General features: G+C 40.7%; 1 protein-coding gene across 4 annotated transcripts in view; it reads right to left on the reverse strand.

The window, feature by feature from the left end:
* Nucleotides 1-227: 227 nt before the first annotated feature.
* Nucleotides 228-17,184, reverse strand: part of wasf1 (WASP family member 1) — a 151,045-nt gene continuing 134,088 nt past the window's right edge. For all 4 annotated transcript variants that reach the window (XM_078542587.1, XM_078542586.1, XM_078542585.1 and 1 more), the window contains 5 exons: nt 14,177-14,291; nt 13,407-13,576; nt 12,509-12,700; nt 6,210-6,838; nt 228-1,188 (listed from right to left, as the gene is read on the reverse strand). In XM_078542587.1, the coding sequence (XP_078398713.1) occupies nt 1,031-1,188; nt 6,210-6,838; nt 12,509-12,700; nt 13,407-13,576; nt 14,177-14,291 (1,264 nt within the window). In that variant the 3' untranslated portion in view covers nt 228-1,030. The remainder of the gene's footprint in view (nt 1,189-6,209; nt 6,839-12,508; nt 12,701-13,406; nt 13,577-14,176; nt 14,292-17,184) is intronic.

The raw sequence follows: 17,184 nt of genomic DNA on the forward strand, positions 1-17,184 counted from the left end.
AGCTGGTTCAATTTCAGATTTAATAAATTTAGATGCCTCCCCTTACTTTGGTTGACCCTGCTCATATGGGCTGCTGCAAAACACACTAAAATAAAACAACCCACTATACTTGAAGTGAAGTTTCTGAATCATTACATGGGGGGTAACAAAACAAGAATCATGAGTACATGACAAAAAGCACCAGAATGGTGTCTGGATTTAAGATGAATGCAGTCACTTAAAGCAGATTTCAAACAAATTTTGATTTATTAAGTACAGTTAATGCCAGGAAAACTGTTATTTTTGTATCACTTGCAGTTAAATAGGTAATGCAGTGTCTTCTAATCAGTAGTTTTCACAGATGAACACTTAATGTGCAGGCAAAATAGTACATTCAACCAAAAAGAAGTCTTATTTAAATTATTAATATTGGAATAAGGCAAGTCACCACAATGTATCAATGACTTCTATTTATTACAGGCAGTCCATTTACTCAGGATGGAATATTAGTGCATATGGTTTGTTTAAACAGTATTAACTTAGGCAATGTTTTCTAAAAGGGTATGTTGTCTCTTCACATCTGAAACAACTATAGTGCAAGACCTAGCTTACAAATAGTATTTCTAATGTGCTTTATAGGATAAATCAGAGCTGCCCTTCAACTTTGGGTGCAAATTTCTTCTCTCAAAGTCCAGTGCACTCAGACAAAGCACAAGATTTTCAAAATAGGGTCTGCAGAATTGTACAGTGTCCCATTTTTAATACTTCGCGGTTTGTTTATGTTCTATAAACATACAAAACAAATCTCTCCACAGGACTGTAACCTAGACAAAAACACCTAGCTTGTATTTAAAAAATGATGCAAGGTGAAATGAACCAAAAATTATGCGTGATGCTCCATCTCAGGAAACTGCTATCAAGTGACCTAGTTAATGTTATAGTGTTACAAATACAAAAACATCCCCCAACTATGAAATGTGGATACATTCCCATGGAGTGCCACAATGAATGCCAATACCAAACTCCACACTGTACAAGTTAGTCAGTCACATTATTCCAGCCAGTCCACTTCATCAAATTCAGAATCATCCTCAGAGTCACTGTACTCCACTGCAATACGTCGGGACAGAATGGTTGCCACATCATTTCCAACTTGTTCATGTTTTGCCTCCTGTTCACGTTGTTCTTCTACCTTGCGAAGTTGAATGCCTACCAAGGAATAAGATACAGGAGATATTTCAAATACTTAATTTTGCTAAGAATTCATTCTTAAAAGGAAAGCTTTTATTAGATACGTATGCTATACATTCTGACAATAGTGGAGAAAGCCTTAGCCTTCAACAATGATCTCCTCTGTGATGCAAAATAGGGCAACATAAACCTGCCTCAGAGCATTTATAGCATTAGAATTTCAGAAACCAAAATTTGACAGAATATTATCAGAGTAAAATTTTAGTGTTTGCCATCTGCATTAAGTCTGTTGCATATATTTGTGCAAATTGAGGTAATAAATCCATCATCTTCAAGGTACAACCACCATGCCAGGCTACACTCACACCAATATATATCCTTAAATATAAGGTATCAAGAAAAACCCACAAAACGTACACATAAACCTGCCTGCAATGACATTTCCCATGTTTTCTACATCACAACTCCCAGTAGCCATTGAGTTAGGGTACCAATGAGTGCACAAACTGCCAGCTGGCTCACTTCACGTGCAATCCACCAAGTTCACTTTTGACTAAGCTGCATGGGGGCACAATTGTGAAGCAGCCTGGAAGGTATCACGCAAGCCTTATTTTCTGATAAAATTAAATGGGCTGAGCACTGAAAAACTGGCTGTGCAACGCGACTAAATTTTAAAGGGAACACCTGACACATGTGCACGTTAATGAGTAATAACTTTTTGAACTTCTTGGACCGAGGAAATCAGAGTAGATGTTCATTAAATCAAGCTATAACATGGTTGCGCTCAAATTAGGAACCAAAACAACAGTGAGGATTTCCAATCAGAGCCCACAATGTGAATTCCAACAACAGCCAAAACCACAAAACAATACCTTGAAAGGTAAACTCTTTTGCTTTCTGCATTTAGTCATTCCCAGCCATTACAGCAAATTAGCATTGTGTACTATTCTGTAACCTGACCTTCATTTAAAGAGGAACAAATATTTAATATCGAAGAGATACATGTTGCTGAAGCTTTCAGTCTTGAACTCATGACGACAAATGTAACAAAGCCAAATTTCAAACAATCAACATATACTACAGGACAAAAGTGGTATGATTGGTTGGCAAGTCAACTCTGGTCAAGGTGTTGCCATGGAGAAACCAACAGGGAACTATCGGCTCTCCATGCTTCCAGGTTTTTCAAAAAAGGTGCAAGGCCTGAGCATATTCCTTTTGTTTATGAAGAACAGGCCCTTGCATGTGAATGTATGTCACTTCTAGCAAGTGTAAATGAGCCACGTTATGAGCTTGACTGATTAAGCGTAAATTGGTTGTTAGTGTAGCTATTAGCACACTCAGGATTGTTCAGCAAGAACTGCCCAGTCACAGAATCACAAGAGTAGATGTTTTGTTTTGGGTTTTGCAAGCATGGGCTGATTGAGTGCAGTCTGTACCCTGCCTATTATGAATAACCAGAGGAACAGGTTGTTTAATACGATTAACGAGTTATTGGGACATATGACCTACGTATGTGACATTGCACTGGCACTGAAATTCATACACAAACAGTGCTCAATCATGTGGTAGGCAGAACATCACTTGGACTGACAGCAGCATTGTTAGTGGAAAATACCACTCAGATTGCCACTGTATAGGAGCAGTGTGAAACGGCTTGCTGAACCAAATTTTTGAACAACAAATATTTACAATTATCAAAATATATACAGCAATTTTATAGAACTGTTTATTACATGTTTTGAAAACATGTTCAGTTTTGGTCTCTATAATACAGAAAGGACACTTAATTCCAGAGTAGGGCAATAAGGTTGATTCCTGCATTTAGAGAGGCTGTCGTACGAGGAGGAGTTGAGAGGGCCGTAAAGGACATCAAGATTTTCAAATGTATGGAGAAAAGAGATCCAGAAAAGTTCTGTTGGGTACAGGATTTAAGGATCAAAGGGGGCACATGTAACATTAAATACATCAAAATAAATTTAGGGGACCAGCGTAGGCAAGCACAGATGTGCTGGGTGAATTTTTGTATTCATTCATGGGAATGTGGGCATCGCTGGCTCAGCCAGCATTTATTGCCCATCCCTAATTGTCCTTGAGAAGGTGGTGGTGAGCTGCCTTCTTGAACCACTGCAGCCTCTGTGATGTAGGTACACCCACAGTGCTGTTAGGGAGAGTGTTCCAGGATTTTGACCCAGCGACAGTATAGGAACAATGATATATTTTCAAATCAGGATGGTAAGTGGCTTGGAGGGGAACTTCCAGGTGAGGGCGTTCCCATGTATCTGCTGCCCTCGTCCTTCTAGATGGTAGTAGTCGTGGGTTTGGAAGGTGTTGTCTAAGGAGCCTTGATGAATTTCTGCAGTGCATCTTGTAGATGGTACACACTGCTGCCACCGTTCGTCAGTGTTGGAGGGAGTGAATGTTTGCAGATGGAGTGCCAATCAAGCAGGCTGCTTTGTCCTGGATGTTGTCAAGTTTCTTTAGTGTTGTTGGAAAACGGTAAATGAAGATAACTGAATGAAGATAACTGAATAGAAATAAGAACAGAAAGTGCTGGAAATACTCAGCACCATCTTGCCGATTGCAGGTCCAATGTTTGCTCCGCTGCCGTTTCCAGAGGAAAAAAACTATTAGAAAAGTTGGAGAAATTGTGATAAAATAAATGAACACAAGAAAATGATATGGAAGGTACCCATGACGTATTTCTTAGACTGGAAGGTGTGCATTGCACATGTGTCGTCTACCATGTTGCTTGTTGGATTGTTTGCATGTGGGTGTTCATAATTGTTATGATTTCATTTGTGTCTACAGTATAGTATCTGGGCGATCTTTAAATCACCAATATTGAAAAATATGAGTGAATATGAACCAAGCAGGAAATGTCCTCCAAAAATTATGACACTTGCCGAGAAAGTGACAATATCAGATAGGCTGAAAAACCACAAGGGGGATGATTGTGGTATAGTGGTGATGTCACTGGGCTAATAATCCAGAGGCCCAGGCTAATAATCTGGGGACATGGATTCAAATCCCACCACTGATGGAATATAAATTCAATTAATACACCTGGAATATAAAACTAGTTTCAGTAATGGTGACCGTGAAATCATCTTTGATGGTTCACTAATGTCCTTTAGGAAAAGAAATGTGCAATTGTTACTTGGTCTGGCCTATGTGTGACTCCAGACCCACAGCAATGTGGTTGACTCTTTACTGCCCTCTGAAATGTTCAAGGACAATTGGGGATCGGCAACAAATGCTGTCTTTGCCAGCAATGCCCACATCCCATGAAAGAATAAAGAAAAAAACGTTGGTTAGGGAATACTGTGTTAATGATTCTACGATTAGGTACATTAGGCAGTCTCAAGGTAAAATAAGGGTCAGTGTTAGTGTTTCTGGTAGTCATACTGCCAAGTTAAATTTTATAAGTAGGAAGAAATGGAGCAGTTACTTAATGTGTGGGTAGAGCACCAGCATCCAAAAATAAAAATCCCAGTTCATGGCCCAGCTATTAGAAATAAAGTGCTTGAATTGTACCAGCACATGAAAAGTAGTAAAGAGAGTAGCGCTGGTGCCACTGGTGATGATGAAGAAGGAGACTCTCCTTTGCCTTCCAGGGGATTCTCAGCCAGCACAGGATGGTTTGATCACTTTAAAAAGTGTTTTAATCTTTGTTATGTGAAGTTGGTGAAGTTGCATCGGCTGACCATGCAGATGCAGGAAAATATCCCAAGGTGCTGCACGAATGCATTGAGGGGAGGGGTTGTCAGCCAGAACAGGTCTTTAACGCAGATGAAACTAGCCTGTTCTGGAAGAAAACACCAAATAGAACTTACATATCCAAAGAGGAAAGGACAACACTTGGTTTTAAAGTCACAAAGGAAAGGGTAACGCTTTGTTCCAATATGGCTGGTTTTAAGTGTAAACTAATAAAGGCTTATAGGTCAGAAAACCCACAAGTTCTTAAAGGGAAAAATAAATCTCACCTACCAGTTTCTTTGGAAGGCTAACAGTAGCATCTGGGTTACAACAACATTGTTTGAAGACTGGTTTGAAAATTGCTTTCTGCATAAGGTCAGGGCTTATTTGAGGAAATAGAATTTATCCTTCAATGTCCTACTTATCCTCGATACAGCTCTTGGACATCCACCTGCTGAAACGTTGTATTTAACCCCGAAATATGGGCTCACTCATCCAGCCAATGAACCAGGGGGTCATTGCAACCTTCAAAGCTTACTACACCCTTAGGAACTTTCAGACATATTCTCAACATTATGGAAGCAAACCCTTCAGCCACTGCCCATGATTTCTGGAAGGAATTTAACATCTTTATATCAATAGGGATAATTAAGAACGCATAGGAAGAGGTTAAAGAATCAAACATAAATGCCTGGTGGAAGAAAATTTGGCCTGAGGCTGAGGAATGATTTCACATGGTTCCCCAATGTGGATGCTGAAGTGACCAAGATTGTTGAGTTGGCAAAACAAGTTGGAGGGGCAGGATTTGAAGGCCTGGCTACAGATAAAGTAGAGGAGTTGCTTCAGTCTCATCAAGTGGAACTCTCTACAGAAGAATTGGTGGAACTGACAAAATCAAGTTAATGTAAAGAAGAGCCTAAGACAGCTCAATTTGCACCTAAGATAATGGCAGACCTCATAGGATCAGATCGGCTGAAGAATTAAAAAAAAAAACAGATGACAGGTTTTGACACAAACAGGGAAATAAGCATGCCTTTTATAGGGTGATTGAACTAATACTGGTCCTTAGAGAACTGTACAAGATTGAAAAGCAAAAAGCGAAGCAGTCAAAAATAACTCTCTTTTTAAATCTACTGCCACATCAACATCACCCACTCTCTCCACCTTCAAGTAAACTTCCACTAACTTCACCCCAAAGCCCATCGCATTCTGCTGGAGAGCTTTAAGGGCAAGTGTAACTAACATATATTTCTTATTTTGTTAAACAGGACATCTTAATATTTATTAAAACATTGTTTTTATTGCCTTTTATTCTCTATACGTATAAGAGTACATGGACTTACCCTTGCGTATTGCTTCAAGCAAAACACTCCTAGCATCACTGATGACTGGCAGAGATGATGGATGCCGTTTGGCTTCAGATCCTGGATGTGCTTGGGAAGGAGATGATGGTGGGACCAAGGGCACAGGGGGTCTAGATCCAAAGGATGGTGGAGGAGGGGGTCCAGGTGGTGGTGGGACAGGTCCTCCAAGTGGAGAAAAGGATCGTGGTCCAGATGGGGGAGGTGGTGGTGGTGGAGGAGGTGGTGGCGGTGGTGGAGGAAGCCCCTGTCCTTCACTTGTCTGAGTTGGAAAGGTTGTCATATCAACCCCAGGTGCTGTGACAGAAACGGGAAGGGATGGTTTTATTAATGGAGGAGCTACGGGAGGAGCAGCAGGATGGAGTACTCCAGGGGCAATCTGAAGAGGCGTCGCTGGTGGCACAGATACCATTGGCTGTGGCAGCGGAGGGGCAAGTGGAGGTGTCGAGTTGTTGGGAGCTTTGACTGATGCTCCTGACACAGTAACAGGAAGAGGTGGTGGTGGTGGTGGTAAAGGGGGAGGTGGAGGTGGAACAGCAGGGCTCACAAAAACTGTCGCCTTGCTTGTTGCTGGCGACCTAAGTCGATGATCCATTAAATCAGAGTTGGAACTGAAAAGAAAACCCAAATATATCTTTAGCAGAAATATCCATGACACTTTAACCAAATATATATAAGGCAAAATGTAATTTACTCAACTTATAAATTGTTTTCATTTGTCAAATGGAACATAAAATCAACATGAGGAACCCAGGCATATGTAAAGCAATAAAGTTGATCCCTAGCATCAACACATGAGCTTGTAAAGAATAAGGGTTCTATCTCAACTTATGCATATGGAATTAATGAAAATTTCCATGTACCTGCCATTCACTGGGAAATGACCTTATGTTTTCAAGCAAAATTCCAGTTAAAAGAGGTTGGCGAATGCCAATTTCTACCAGATGGACTGCTAATGAACCAAATTGTAAACTAGTTGAGAAAACATTAGAAAGACTATCCCGGTTTTAAAAACAATCTTAAGATTTGAGATTAGAATGACCCTCATCTCTCCCCATCACCCAACTCAAATCACATAAAATAGGTTGAATATTGCATCAATAGAGGGTAAATAAACAGAGTAGATTGAAGGAGGACCTGAATAGCATTAGCTTACAAATTAACAGCCAGCGTGGATTTAGAAGGTCCTGTTGGATGTTATAAGAGGATATTATAAAAATAAGTAGTGTGATTTCCCACAATACAGATTAATTGACATTACAGGTCTGTGATAACTGGACGGAGTAGACAGGTTTCATCAAGAAACAGTATATATTATGGATGCTTTCACTCTTGACCAGGACTCGTCAGGAAGCTCCGTCCCTCCGATTGGCCGCACTACCAGCTCACTGGTCGGAGCCCCCGCAGTACATCACATAGCGCCTGATTGATAGAAGGAAGGGACTATATCCCCAGTTACACATTTCCTCTCCTTTAGTCTTTTTACAATCTCTATCTACAGGAAAACATTTGAACAATCCAACAAACATATATACAATTTCAGGTAATTATAAATCAAGGCTCTGAGGTGCTCTTCTTATATGTTTAGGGCAGCGTAGCTCTACCACTGGAGGTTCCTGCATGGGATTGACAGGGTCTGGAACTGCAGTATGAGACATTGGAACGTGATAATTCAGGGTTTGAAAACTCTTCAGTGACATTTGATTCTAGGTCAATCAGACCCTTCAGAAATTGACAGTTTGACATTAATCACAGGTGGATCAGTTGATTGTTGGAATATCTCTCTGGCACAAATATGATCTATGTGCTTTCGGAGTATTTTATCTCCCACTTGTACTTGGCAAGACAGTGGACTAGTCTCTGAGACAATGGCTCCAGGAGCCCAACAAGTCCATTGCCGAAATTCTGTACATATACCACGTCACTGATGCTGAAAGCGCAAGCTTTACAGTGTATGTCATGGTTAAACTTCTGACTATTCTGGTTCTGCGCCACATTCCCCTCTGAGTTTGGAAACACGAGAAGTTGACGTGTACGCAGGTGGCATTTCATTAATAATTCCGACAGTGCTGAACCCTGGGTTGAGCAATAACGGAAAAGAAACCGGGAAAGTTGAAATTCCAGAGTGCCTTCCGATAGCTTTTTCGTACCAGGCTTAAAAGACCATTCAATGAGGGACTGTAAGGGGCAATTTTAATATGTCGGATTCCATTCAGATCCATACATTTCTGAAACTGTGCTGGTAAAATCAGTGCCATTATCTGAAAGGATAACTTGAGGCAAGCTATGTATGCTGTAACTGTGACGTAGCTTCTCGATCGTTGCGTTTGACATTGGCAACTTGATTTCATTTGCATCCATCCATTTGGAATGTGCATCTACAATTAACAAGAATATGGTACCTAAGAATGGACCTACATAATCAATATGTAATTGAACCCAGGGTCGACCAGGCCACCCCCATGGATGCAGGGGAGCCAGAACTGGCAACTTCTGTTGATGCTGACAATGGAGACAGTGCTTGACCAAGTTTTCAATATCTCCACTAATGCTGGCCACCATACATAGCTTTGCGCAAGCATTTTCATTTTTTATATGCCTGGATGGGCATTATGGAGTTCTGTCAAGAGCGGCTCTCTGCCTTGTGGTGGGGCCACCATTCTTGATCCCCACAACACTTTCGATAATGCTGGATCTCGGCTTGTCCAATTTCTAATTTGTTTAGCGCACACAAACAAAGAGTCTAAGAAATTCAATAATAGCACTAATGCCCGTGGAACAGGAGTATGCACAATATTGTCTGGCAACGGGAGATGACTGAGTGCATCTGCATTCGCAGTGTGTAGGTCAGGAAGGTACATAAAAGTATACTCGTACGCAGATAATGTCAGGGCCCATGTTGTATCCTTGCTGATGCTACTGGTTGGATGGCCTTGTCCTCGCTGAATAAACCAATTAATGGTTTATGGTCCAACACAATGATGAAATGGCGACCATGCAGGTACTGATGGCATTTTTTCACCTCAAATGCCACTGATAAACTTTCCTTTTCTAGCTGGGAATAGCCCTTCTCGGCTGTGGCGAGGGTTCTTGAGACATAGCCAGTGGGCCTTTCAGGCCCATTTTCCATTTTATGGAATAGCACAGCTCTCACCTTGTAGGGAGAGGCATCACGCTAACACCAGCTCTTTCGAGGGATCATAGTGCACCATAGTGCTTTCATGGAGGCTTCTTCCTGTTGTGACCCCCAAGATCCATGGTGGTTCATTTTTAGTAATGAGTACACAGTTGGTAGGTTTGGTAAGAAGCAGCTTTAGTAGTTGATTATGCCCAGGAAGGACTAGAGTTCTGTTACATTGGATGATGATGGGGCATCTTTTATTGCCTGCACTTTATCTTCTACCAGGTGCAATCCACCCTGTGGCCTATATAAGTTAATTCTGGTGCCCTAAATGCACACTTTTCCTTCTTTAACCATATGCCAGCTTCCATGAACCTCCTTAGCATCTCCTTCAGGTTAGTTAACTGTTCTGTCTAGGTTAATCCCGTGATGAGAACATCACCTTGATATATAATTACTTGTGGGGGTCCTTGCAAAAGGCTCTCCATTGTTCGCTGGAAGATTACACATGCCAATGAGGCCCCCAAGGGTAGGCAGGTGTACTGATAGAGACCCTTGTGTCTGTTAATAAGAACATAAGAAATAGGAATAGGAGATGGCCATTCGGCGCCTCGAGCCTGCTCCACCATTCAAAAGATCATGGCTGATCATCTTGTGTTTCGATTTCCACATTCCCACCTTTGATTCCCTTGCCTAACAAGAATCAATCTACCTATGCCTTAAAAATATTCAATGACCCCGCTTCCACCACCTTCAGAAAAAATTTCTCCTCATCTCTGTCCTAAAAGGGCAACCCCAAATTTTAAAACAGTGCCCCCTAGTTCTGGACTCACCCACAAAAGGAAACATCCTTTCGACGTCTATCTTGTCAAAGCCGTTCAGGATCTTGCATACTTCAGTCAAGTCATCCCTCACTCTTCTAAACTCCAGAGGAAACAAGCCCAGTCTGTCCAACCTTTCCTCATAAGGCAACCCATTCATTTCAGATATCAATCTAGTAAACCTCCTTTGAACCACCTCTAATGCATTTACATCCTTCCTTAAATAAAGAGACCAAAACTGCACACACTATTCGAGATGCGGTCTCACCAATGTCCTGTATAACTGAAGCATAACATCCTTACTTTTATGTTCAGTCCCTCTGGTAATAAAGGATAGCATTCCATTAGTCTTCTTAATTACTTGCTGTACCTGCATACTAACTTTTTGTGACTGAGTTCTGAGGTGCAGAGGGATCTAGGTGTTCTAGTACATGACTATGTGCTCTATGTACTATCCAGCTCTACTTGCTGCTAAGTGTGGCTCATATCCAATTTCGTATAGGACTTGCCTCCAGCCAGTTTGGCATACAAGTCGTCAATCCTTGGGATAGGGTACTTGTCTAGTTTGGTTGCCTTATTTACGGTCAACTTATAGTCTCCACAGGTCTGTATGGTGCAGTCAGGCTTAACCACTGTAACTGTGGGTGCAGCCCATTCCGAGAATTGAACAGGTTGGATAATGCCCTGCTTTCCTAGCTGGCACAGCTCCATGTGAAACTTTTCTTTCAATGTATAAGAAGCAAAGTGTCACCTGTAGTTTCACATGTATTTTGGTCTGCATGCCTTTAACATCCCTAGTTCATCCCGAAAAACCATGTTGTATTTTCTTAGAAGTTCTGGAACTCCATCTGATTTTAGATGAAATATCCCAGGCCAGTTGAGTTTGATCTTCTGTAGATAGTCTCGGCCTAAAAAATTGGTTCTTCTCCTTTCACAACTATTACAGGCAGCTGGGCTGTCTGTTGCTTGTAAGGGACTGGGACTGAGACTGTTACTGGCTGTCTTCCTTCAGTAAGGTGCCTGAAAGTGTGCTCTCCCACCATTGCAGTCGACGCACCCGTGTCCACTTCCATTTTCATTGGTTTCTCATTAACTTGTAATGTTACAGTAATTTGGTCTTCACAGCAGTCACATTATATAAGGAGTGAACGTCAGGAGTAGCAGCCTCAGCCATTGTTGTACCCATTACTTCTATCATGTTTGTTTGCTGTTTTGCAGACTGCTTTAGCTTTGTCCGGCATTACCTAACCACATGACTCTTCTTATGATGGTAATAGCATTCTGCCTCTTTGAATTTACAGGTATCCGCTCATGGTCACCACATCTATAGCAACTTTGTCTTGAAGTCACTGCTGAACCATTTCTGTTAGGCTTTATAATGTTTTTCATAGTGGACAATGAATTGTGCTTCAATTCTGCAGGTCTGGCTTTCGCGCCACGCTCGGTGGCAGGTTCCTGCCCAACATGAAGTACGGCACCAATTTCCAGGCGTTGCAAAGCCTGTGAGAGTCCCACAGCGCTTTCCATGGCAAGGGAGATTTCTAGGGTGCACTTAAAGTTGATGTCGACCTCAGTGAGTAAATGGCGCTGTATGGCATCATCATGACTCCACCAACTAATTGGTCCCGCAGTATATAGTTTAATATGTCCCTGAAGTCACAGTGTTCTGTTAACTGCTTAACGTTTGAGAGATAGGTCACGATGGACTCCCCTGGGGCCCTAATCTTTGAATTAAATTTAAAACACTGCATTATTATGGATGGCTTTGGCTGGAAGCGTGTTTTCACCAGGTGCACTAATTCATTACAAGTCCTGGAACTGGGGGCACTCGGACTTAATCTCAGCCTGTTGCCAGGGAGGGGGATGGAGTCGGTAACTACAAAACAGAGTTTGGAGTGGGAACCGAAGACAATGGCTTCAACCTTCCCTATGTTTAATTGGAGGTAATTACTGCTCATCCAGAACCAGCTGTCAGGTAAGCAGCCTGAAACTTTATCAACAGTAGAGGAGTTGAGAGAGGTGGCATTGAGCTGGAGGTCTTCAATGTAATGTGAAAATTAACACTGTGCTTTCAGGTGATGTTACTGAGGGATAGCATGGGCCAAAGATAGATCCTTGGGGACACAAAGAGATCATAGTGCAGGAACAGAAACAGAAGCCATTGCAAGTAATACTCTGACTACGATTAGATAGATAAAAATGGAATCAGGTGCTGATTAAAACAATACAAAGCAGTCCTTAATTTGCATTTGGCATCACCATGGGGGCTACAATCAGGTTTGATTCTGAAATCAGTCAATGTTCAACGATAAATAGGACAGCAATGAACTTTTAATTACCTAAAAGCTGGTAGCACTGGCTTCACGTCAACTGCTGTCTGTACTGGAGGAGGTGGGGGTGGCTCATGTGGTCTTGAAACAAAGAGTTTGTCACTCATTCCACTGGTATGTTCGCTAATATGTCTAAAAGGTACTGTGGACTGTACAAGATGGTCAAGGTGGTCATCTGGATGATCAACACATGTTTCCATCCTTAAAGAAAAAGCAAGATTATCACTACAGAATTATTTTCTCCTTACATATTATGCATCACCTACAAGCAATTCATTGTGCACAGATTGACCAATGGATGAGCCACAAGAATCACTGGACTAAAATTAACAGGATGCAAGTCTAGTTCATTCTCTGATCAGCCAATGACTTTATAAAAACAAATGAGCCTTGAAAATACAAACGTAGCATCTCAACCTACTGGAGCAGACAGGAAATAACTACACATTTACAGAATCATGTAGCACAAAAAAGGGTCATTCAAGCCATTGTGCTTATGTTGGCTCTTTTGAAGGAGTTATCCAGTTAATCCCACCCCACAAATCTTTCTCCATAGTCCTGCAATTATTTCCTTTTCAAACATATATCCCATTCCCGTTGGAAACTTACTATTGAATCTGGATCAACCACACTTTAAGGCAGTGCATTACATATAATTATTCAAAGAATGTAACCGTACACATCACAAAACGTAAGAATTTGGTTTTCATTCAGGAGTGGCATTGCCATAACATTACCAATAGCTTTCAGTGCTTTATCATGCACGTTATTTTGTCTAACAATGTGTCAATAAATCCTACAGTACAATATCCTAGACATACCTATTTTATCCTACATTTTGACTTACACAAGAATATGCAAACTTTATGTATGGATTCCAAATATTCAAAATAATATTGAAACAAACCTTGGTTCAGGGTACACTGGTGGTCCATTGATATTATCTCTGTGCTTCGGTGGAAAATCTCCATCAACTGCAAGCTCTAGACCTGGTGCCTGTTTCTCCCATACCTTTCGCCTGTCCTGAGGTGCTCTAGGTATTTTGTCTGGTTCTCGAGGACGATCTATTGGTTTCTGCTACAAATGAAATTTGGTGAATGTAAGCGAGATACTTATGGAATTAAGCCACATAAGCGTAAGAGTAGAGAAAGGCATCAGATACTATTATATTCAAAAATGGTTGCAAAGCAATCCAGCTCTGATAAGAGGTCATAGACCTGAAACACTAACTTTGTTTCTCTCCCCACAGATGTTGCCTGACCTGAGTATTTCCAGCATTTTCTGTTTTTATTTCAGATTTCCAGCATCCACAATATTTTATTTTTGGAAAGTGACCCATTTGTTTAAAGACAAAGTACACATCTATTGCTAATACAAGGTTGCGAAATACTGGAATATGAAGTGACTGTGTGGATAAAATACGATTTCAGTAAAACCCAAGTTTTACAGAAGCGTATTATAAAGGAAAAGGTGAACAATGAAGTTCTTAAACTAAGCAACTGTGAGGTGGGCAATTGTGACTTTCTTCAACTTGTCCAATTCTGGCAAAGATTCAAATTGTGTTCACATTTCATGCAAACCTTGATGATTGTACAATATATGCCTGCATTCATTCTTTCAGTACATTTAAACTAATGCAAGTTCTGTTTTAGAAAATATAAATTCAATGAAAAGAACCTTTTGCTTCCGTTCTTTCCTCTTATCTTCAGTGTCCTGAAGCATTTTCTCTTTCCACAAATCAAAGAAATATGATGGATTTGTGTAGAATTTTAAGCCATCTTTACCATCGTCTCTGCAGCAAAACATATTCACAGTTAACATTAGAATAGTTTATTCAATATCATAGAAAAAATGTGGCACATTTAAGCCAGACAAACAGCCATTCAGGATAGGCAACTAGAATTTTATAGCTCAAAGTATGCTTTATCTCATGGAATCATAGGAATTTACAGCATTTAAGGAGACCATTCGGCTCATTGTGTACATGCTGGCTGTTAAGGAGCCATCTAGCCTTGCCCCACTTTCTAGCCCTTGGTCCATAACAGCACGTCAAGTGCATATCCAAGTACTTTTAACTATTGTAAGTTTCTGTCTCTACCACCTTTTCAGGCAAAGTTCCAGATACCCCACGACCCTCTGGGTGAAAAAATCTCTCCTCAAACCCAATCTAAACTCTTACTCTCGATCGTTGCCCCCTGATTATGGGCCCCTCAAATAAGGGGAATAGGGCTTTCTTATCCACTATCTAGACCCTTCAACTTTAAGCACTTTATTAGGCCTCTCAAGGGGAATGGGATACAAAAAAAAGATGTTTCAATTGTGCAGTGTATTGGTCAGACCCCATGTGGAATATTGAGTACAGTTTTGGGCACTTTACCACCACATTTTTTTTGGGGAGGTACAGCAGATTCACCAGAATGTTTGTTACCAGAGCTTAAAAGGTTAAATTAAGACGATAGGCTGCATAAGCTTGATTTAGATTACTTTAAATTTTGAAGACAAAAAGATGATCTAATGGAGGTATTCAAAATGATGAGGTGATCGTCAGTACAGGTAAACTATTTTCTCTGGCGGGAAGTCAGATCAAAGGGTTGTAATCTTAAATTAGAACCAGGCCATTTAGGAGTGAAATTAAGTAATTTACCACACAAAGGATACTGACATTTAGACCTCTCTCCCAAAACGCTGTACATGCTGGATAAAATGAAATATTTAAGACTGACTGATGGATTCTGTTAGATAAGAGTATCAAGGGTTATGGAGCAAAGGTGTGTAAATGGAATGGTGATTAGCTATGATCTAATTGAATGGTGGAATAGGCTTGAGGGACTGAATGGCCTATTCATGTATTCATAACCGCTAACATTTGTTATGATAAATGACACATTTAGCATTGGTCAGATCAATTATTGTGGTTCAGTTGCTCCATTATCTGGTCTCTGGCACTACATCTGTCAACCTAAACAACTGGAGTACTAATATGGAATAGATTAGGCTTGGCTGTGATGTCTTTGGTGTTCTAATAACATCAATATTCCTATATGATTATTTGACCGAGGCGCTAAAATCTGCAGTATCTGCAGAACTGTATCCAATAGGGAGGGAAGGAAATCAAAGAAAATTGAGAGAAAAAAGAGCTAGTTAAAGAATTTTTACTGGGGAAAAACCCTCTTGGACAAATGCACCACAAGATTAAAACAAGGCCTTTTCCAAACCAAGATGGCCGAAGAAAATTATAAAGCAAAAGAGATGAGCAAGTGTCCATGAAAATCAGTTTCCCTGGCTGGGCCACCTGGCCAAGACGGAACCAAACTTAAATGCAATTGTGGTTATCTGCTTCTTTAGTCAGTTTCTGCCATCTAGTGGTTGAAATAGATACCACATGCAACTCTAACAAAACAATACTGCATTCCACATATCAAAATTTTAGCATGCTGGAATTTGTTTACATAATCACAGAATTGTTACAGCACAGGAGGCAGCCATTTGGCCCATTATGTCTACACTGGCTCTATGAATGAGCAATTCACCTAGTGCTAATATACAGTCGTATCAGTTTGTGACGCTTATACAAAAAACTCCCAAACGTTCTGCCTAATCTTCCTCATTAAGTATATATAGCTACCTTCATAGGATTCTCATCTATTTGGTGTGTGAGTGAGGGAGATAATCATCATTAGCAAACTTTAGGGGTTTTAAACTGTGTGATCTATGTAAAATAAAAACCTCCATAGGCCAAATTAATTTTCAATAGGTTGCCTGCAGCTTAGGGCAATGGTTTCCACAATTGTGTGTCTGTATTGGACCCTATGCAAATATCAATACACTTCCGGAGACCACTGTTTTAACATCTGAAAGATGGGAAAAAAACAATGTTATAATTGCAGGAAACCTTTTATTCTGAATCAGCAACTGAAGGACAAATTCAAGGTCTTCATCAGAACAACAAGGAGAGTTGGAAAAAAAATCCTTTACATGCAAGTTATGTAATGGAATAACCTACCTAAAATAACTTGTATTCATATAGCAACTTCAACATAAAATATCCTAAGGCGCTTCATAGGAGCATGATGAAATAATATTTAGTATTGAGCTGCCCAAGGAGATATTAGGTCAGATGACCAAAAGCTTGATCCAAGAGGTTGATTTTAAGAAGTGTCCAAAAGGAGGAATGCAAGGTAGAGACATGGAGAAGTTTATGGAGGGTATTCCAGAGTTGGGGCCTAGGCAACTGAAAGCACCTCCATTGAGGTGGAGTGATTAAAAATTGGGGATGCTCAACACGCCAAAATTAGAGCAGCGCAGATATCAGAGGGTTGTGGAGCTGGAGGGTAATGTCAAGATAGGGAGGGGCAGGGCCATAGAGACATTTGAAAACAAAAACAGAATCCTTACAGCTTTCAAAATAAAAATAGACAAATATTTGAAAAAGAAAAATTAAACAAGTACAGGGAAAGGATTGATAAGCGGATCAATCTTGGAGCTGGCACAAGCAAGAGGGGCAGAACTGCCCTGTATAGAAACAGGTCCCAAAATGGCTTGGCTGACCTGGGGGACTTGTGTCAAAACAGCTGAAAGCTCCCCTAGACTAGGGCTTTCCATTTGGTTTGAAAGGGATAAGATGATGTGTTTTGAGGAGCCCTGTGATCTTGACTTAGAAGGAACTCTTTGTTCGAAGACTGTAC

The sequence above is a fragment of the Cetorhinus maximus genome, chromosome 5 (assembly GCF_964194155.1).
Source record: "Cetorhinus maximus chromosome 5, sCetMax3.hap1.1, whole genome shotgun sequence".
NCBI lineage: Eukaryota > Metazoa > Chordata > Chondrichthyes > Lamniformes > Cetorhinidae > Cetorhinus > Cetorhinus maximus.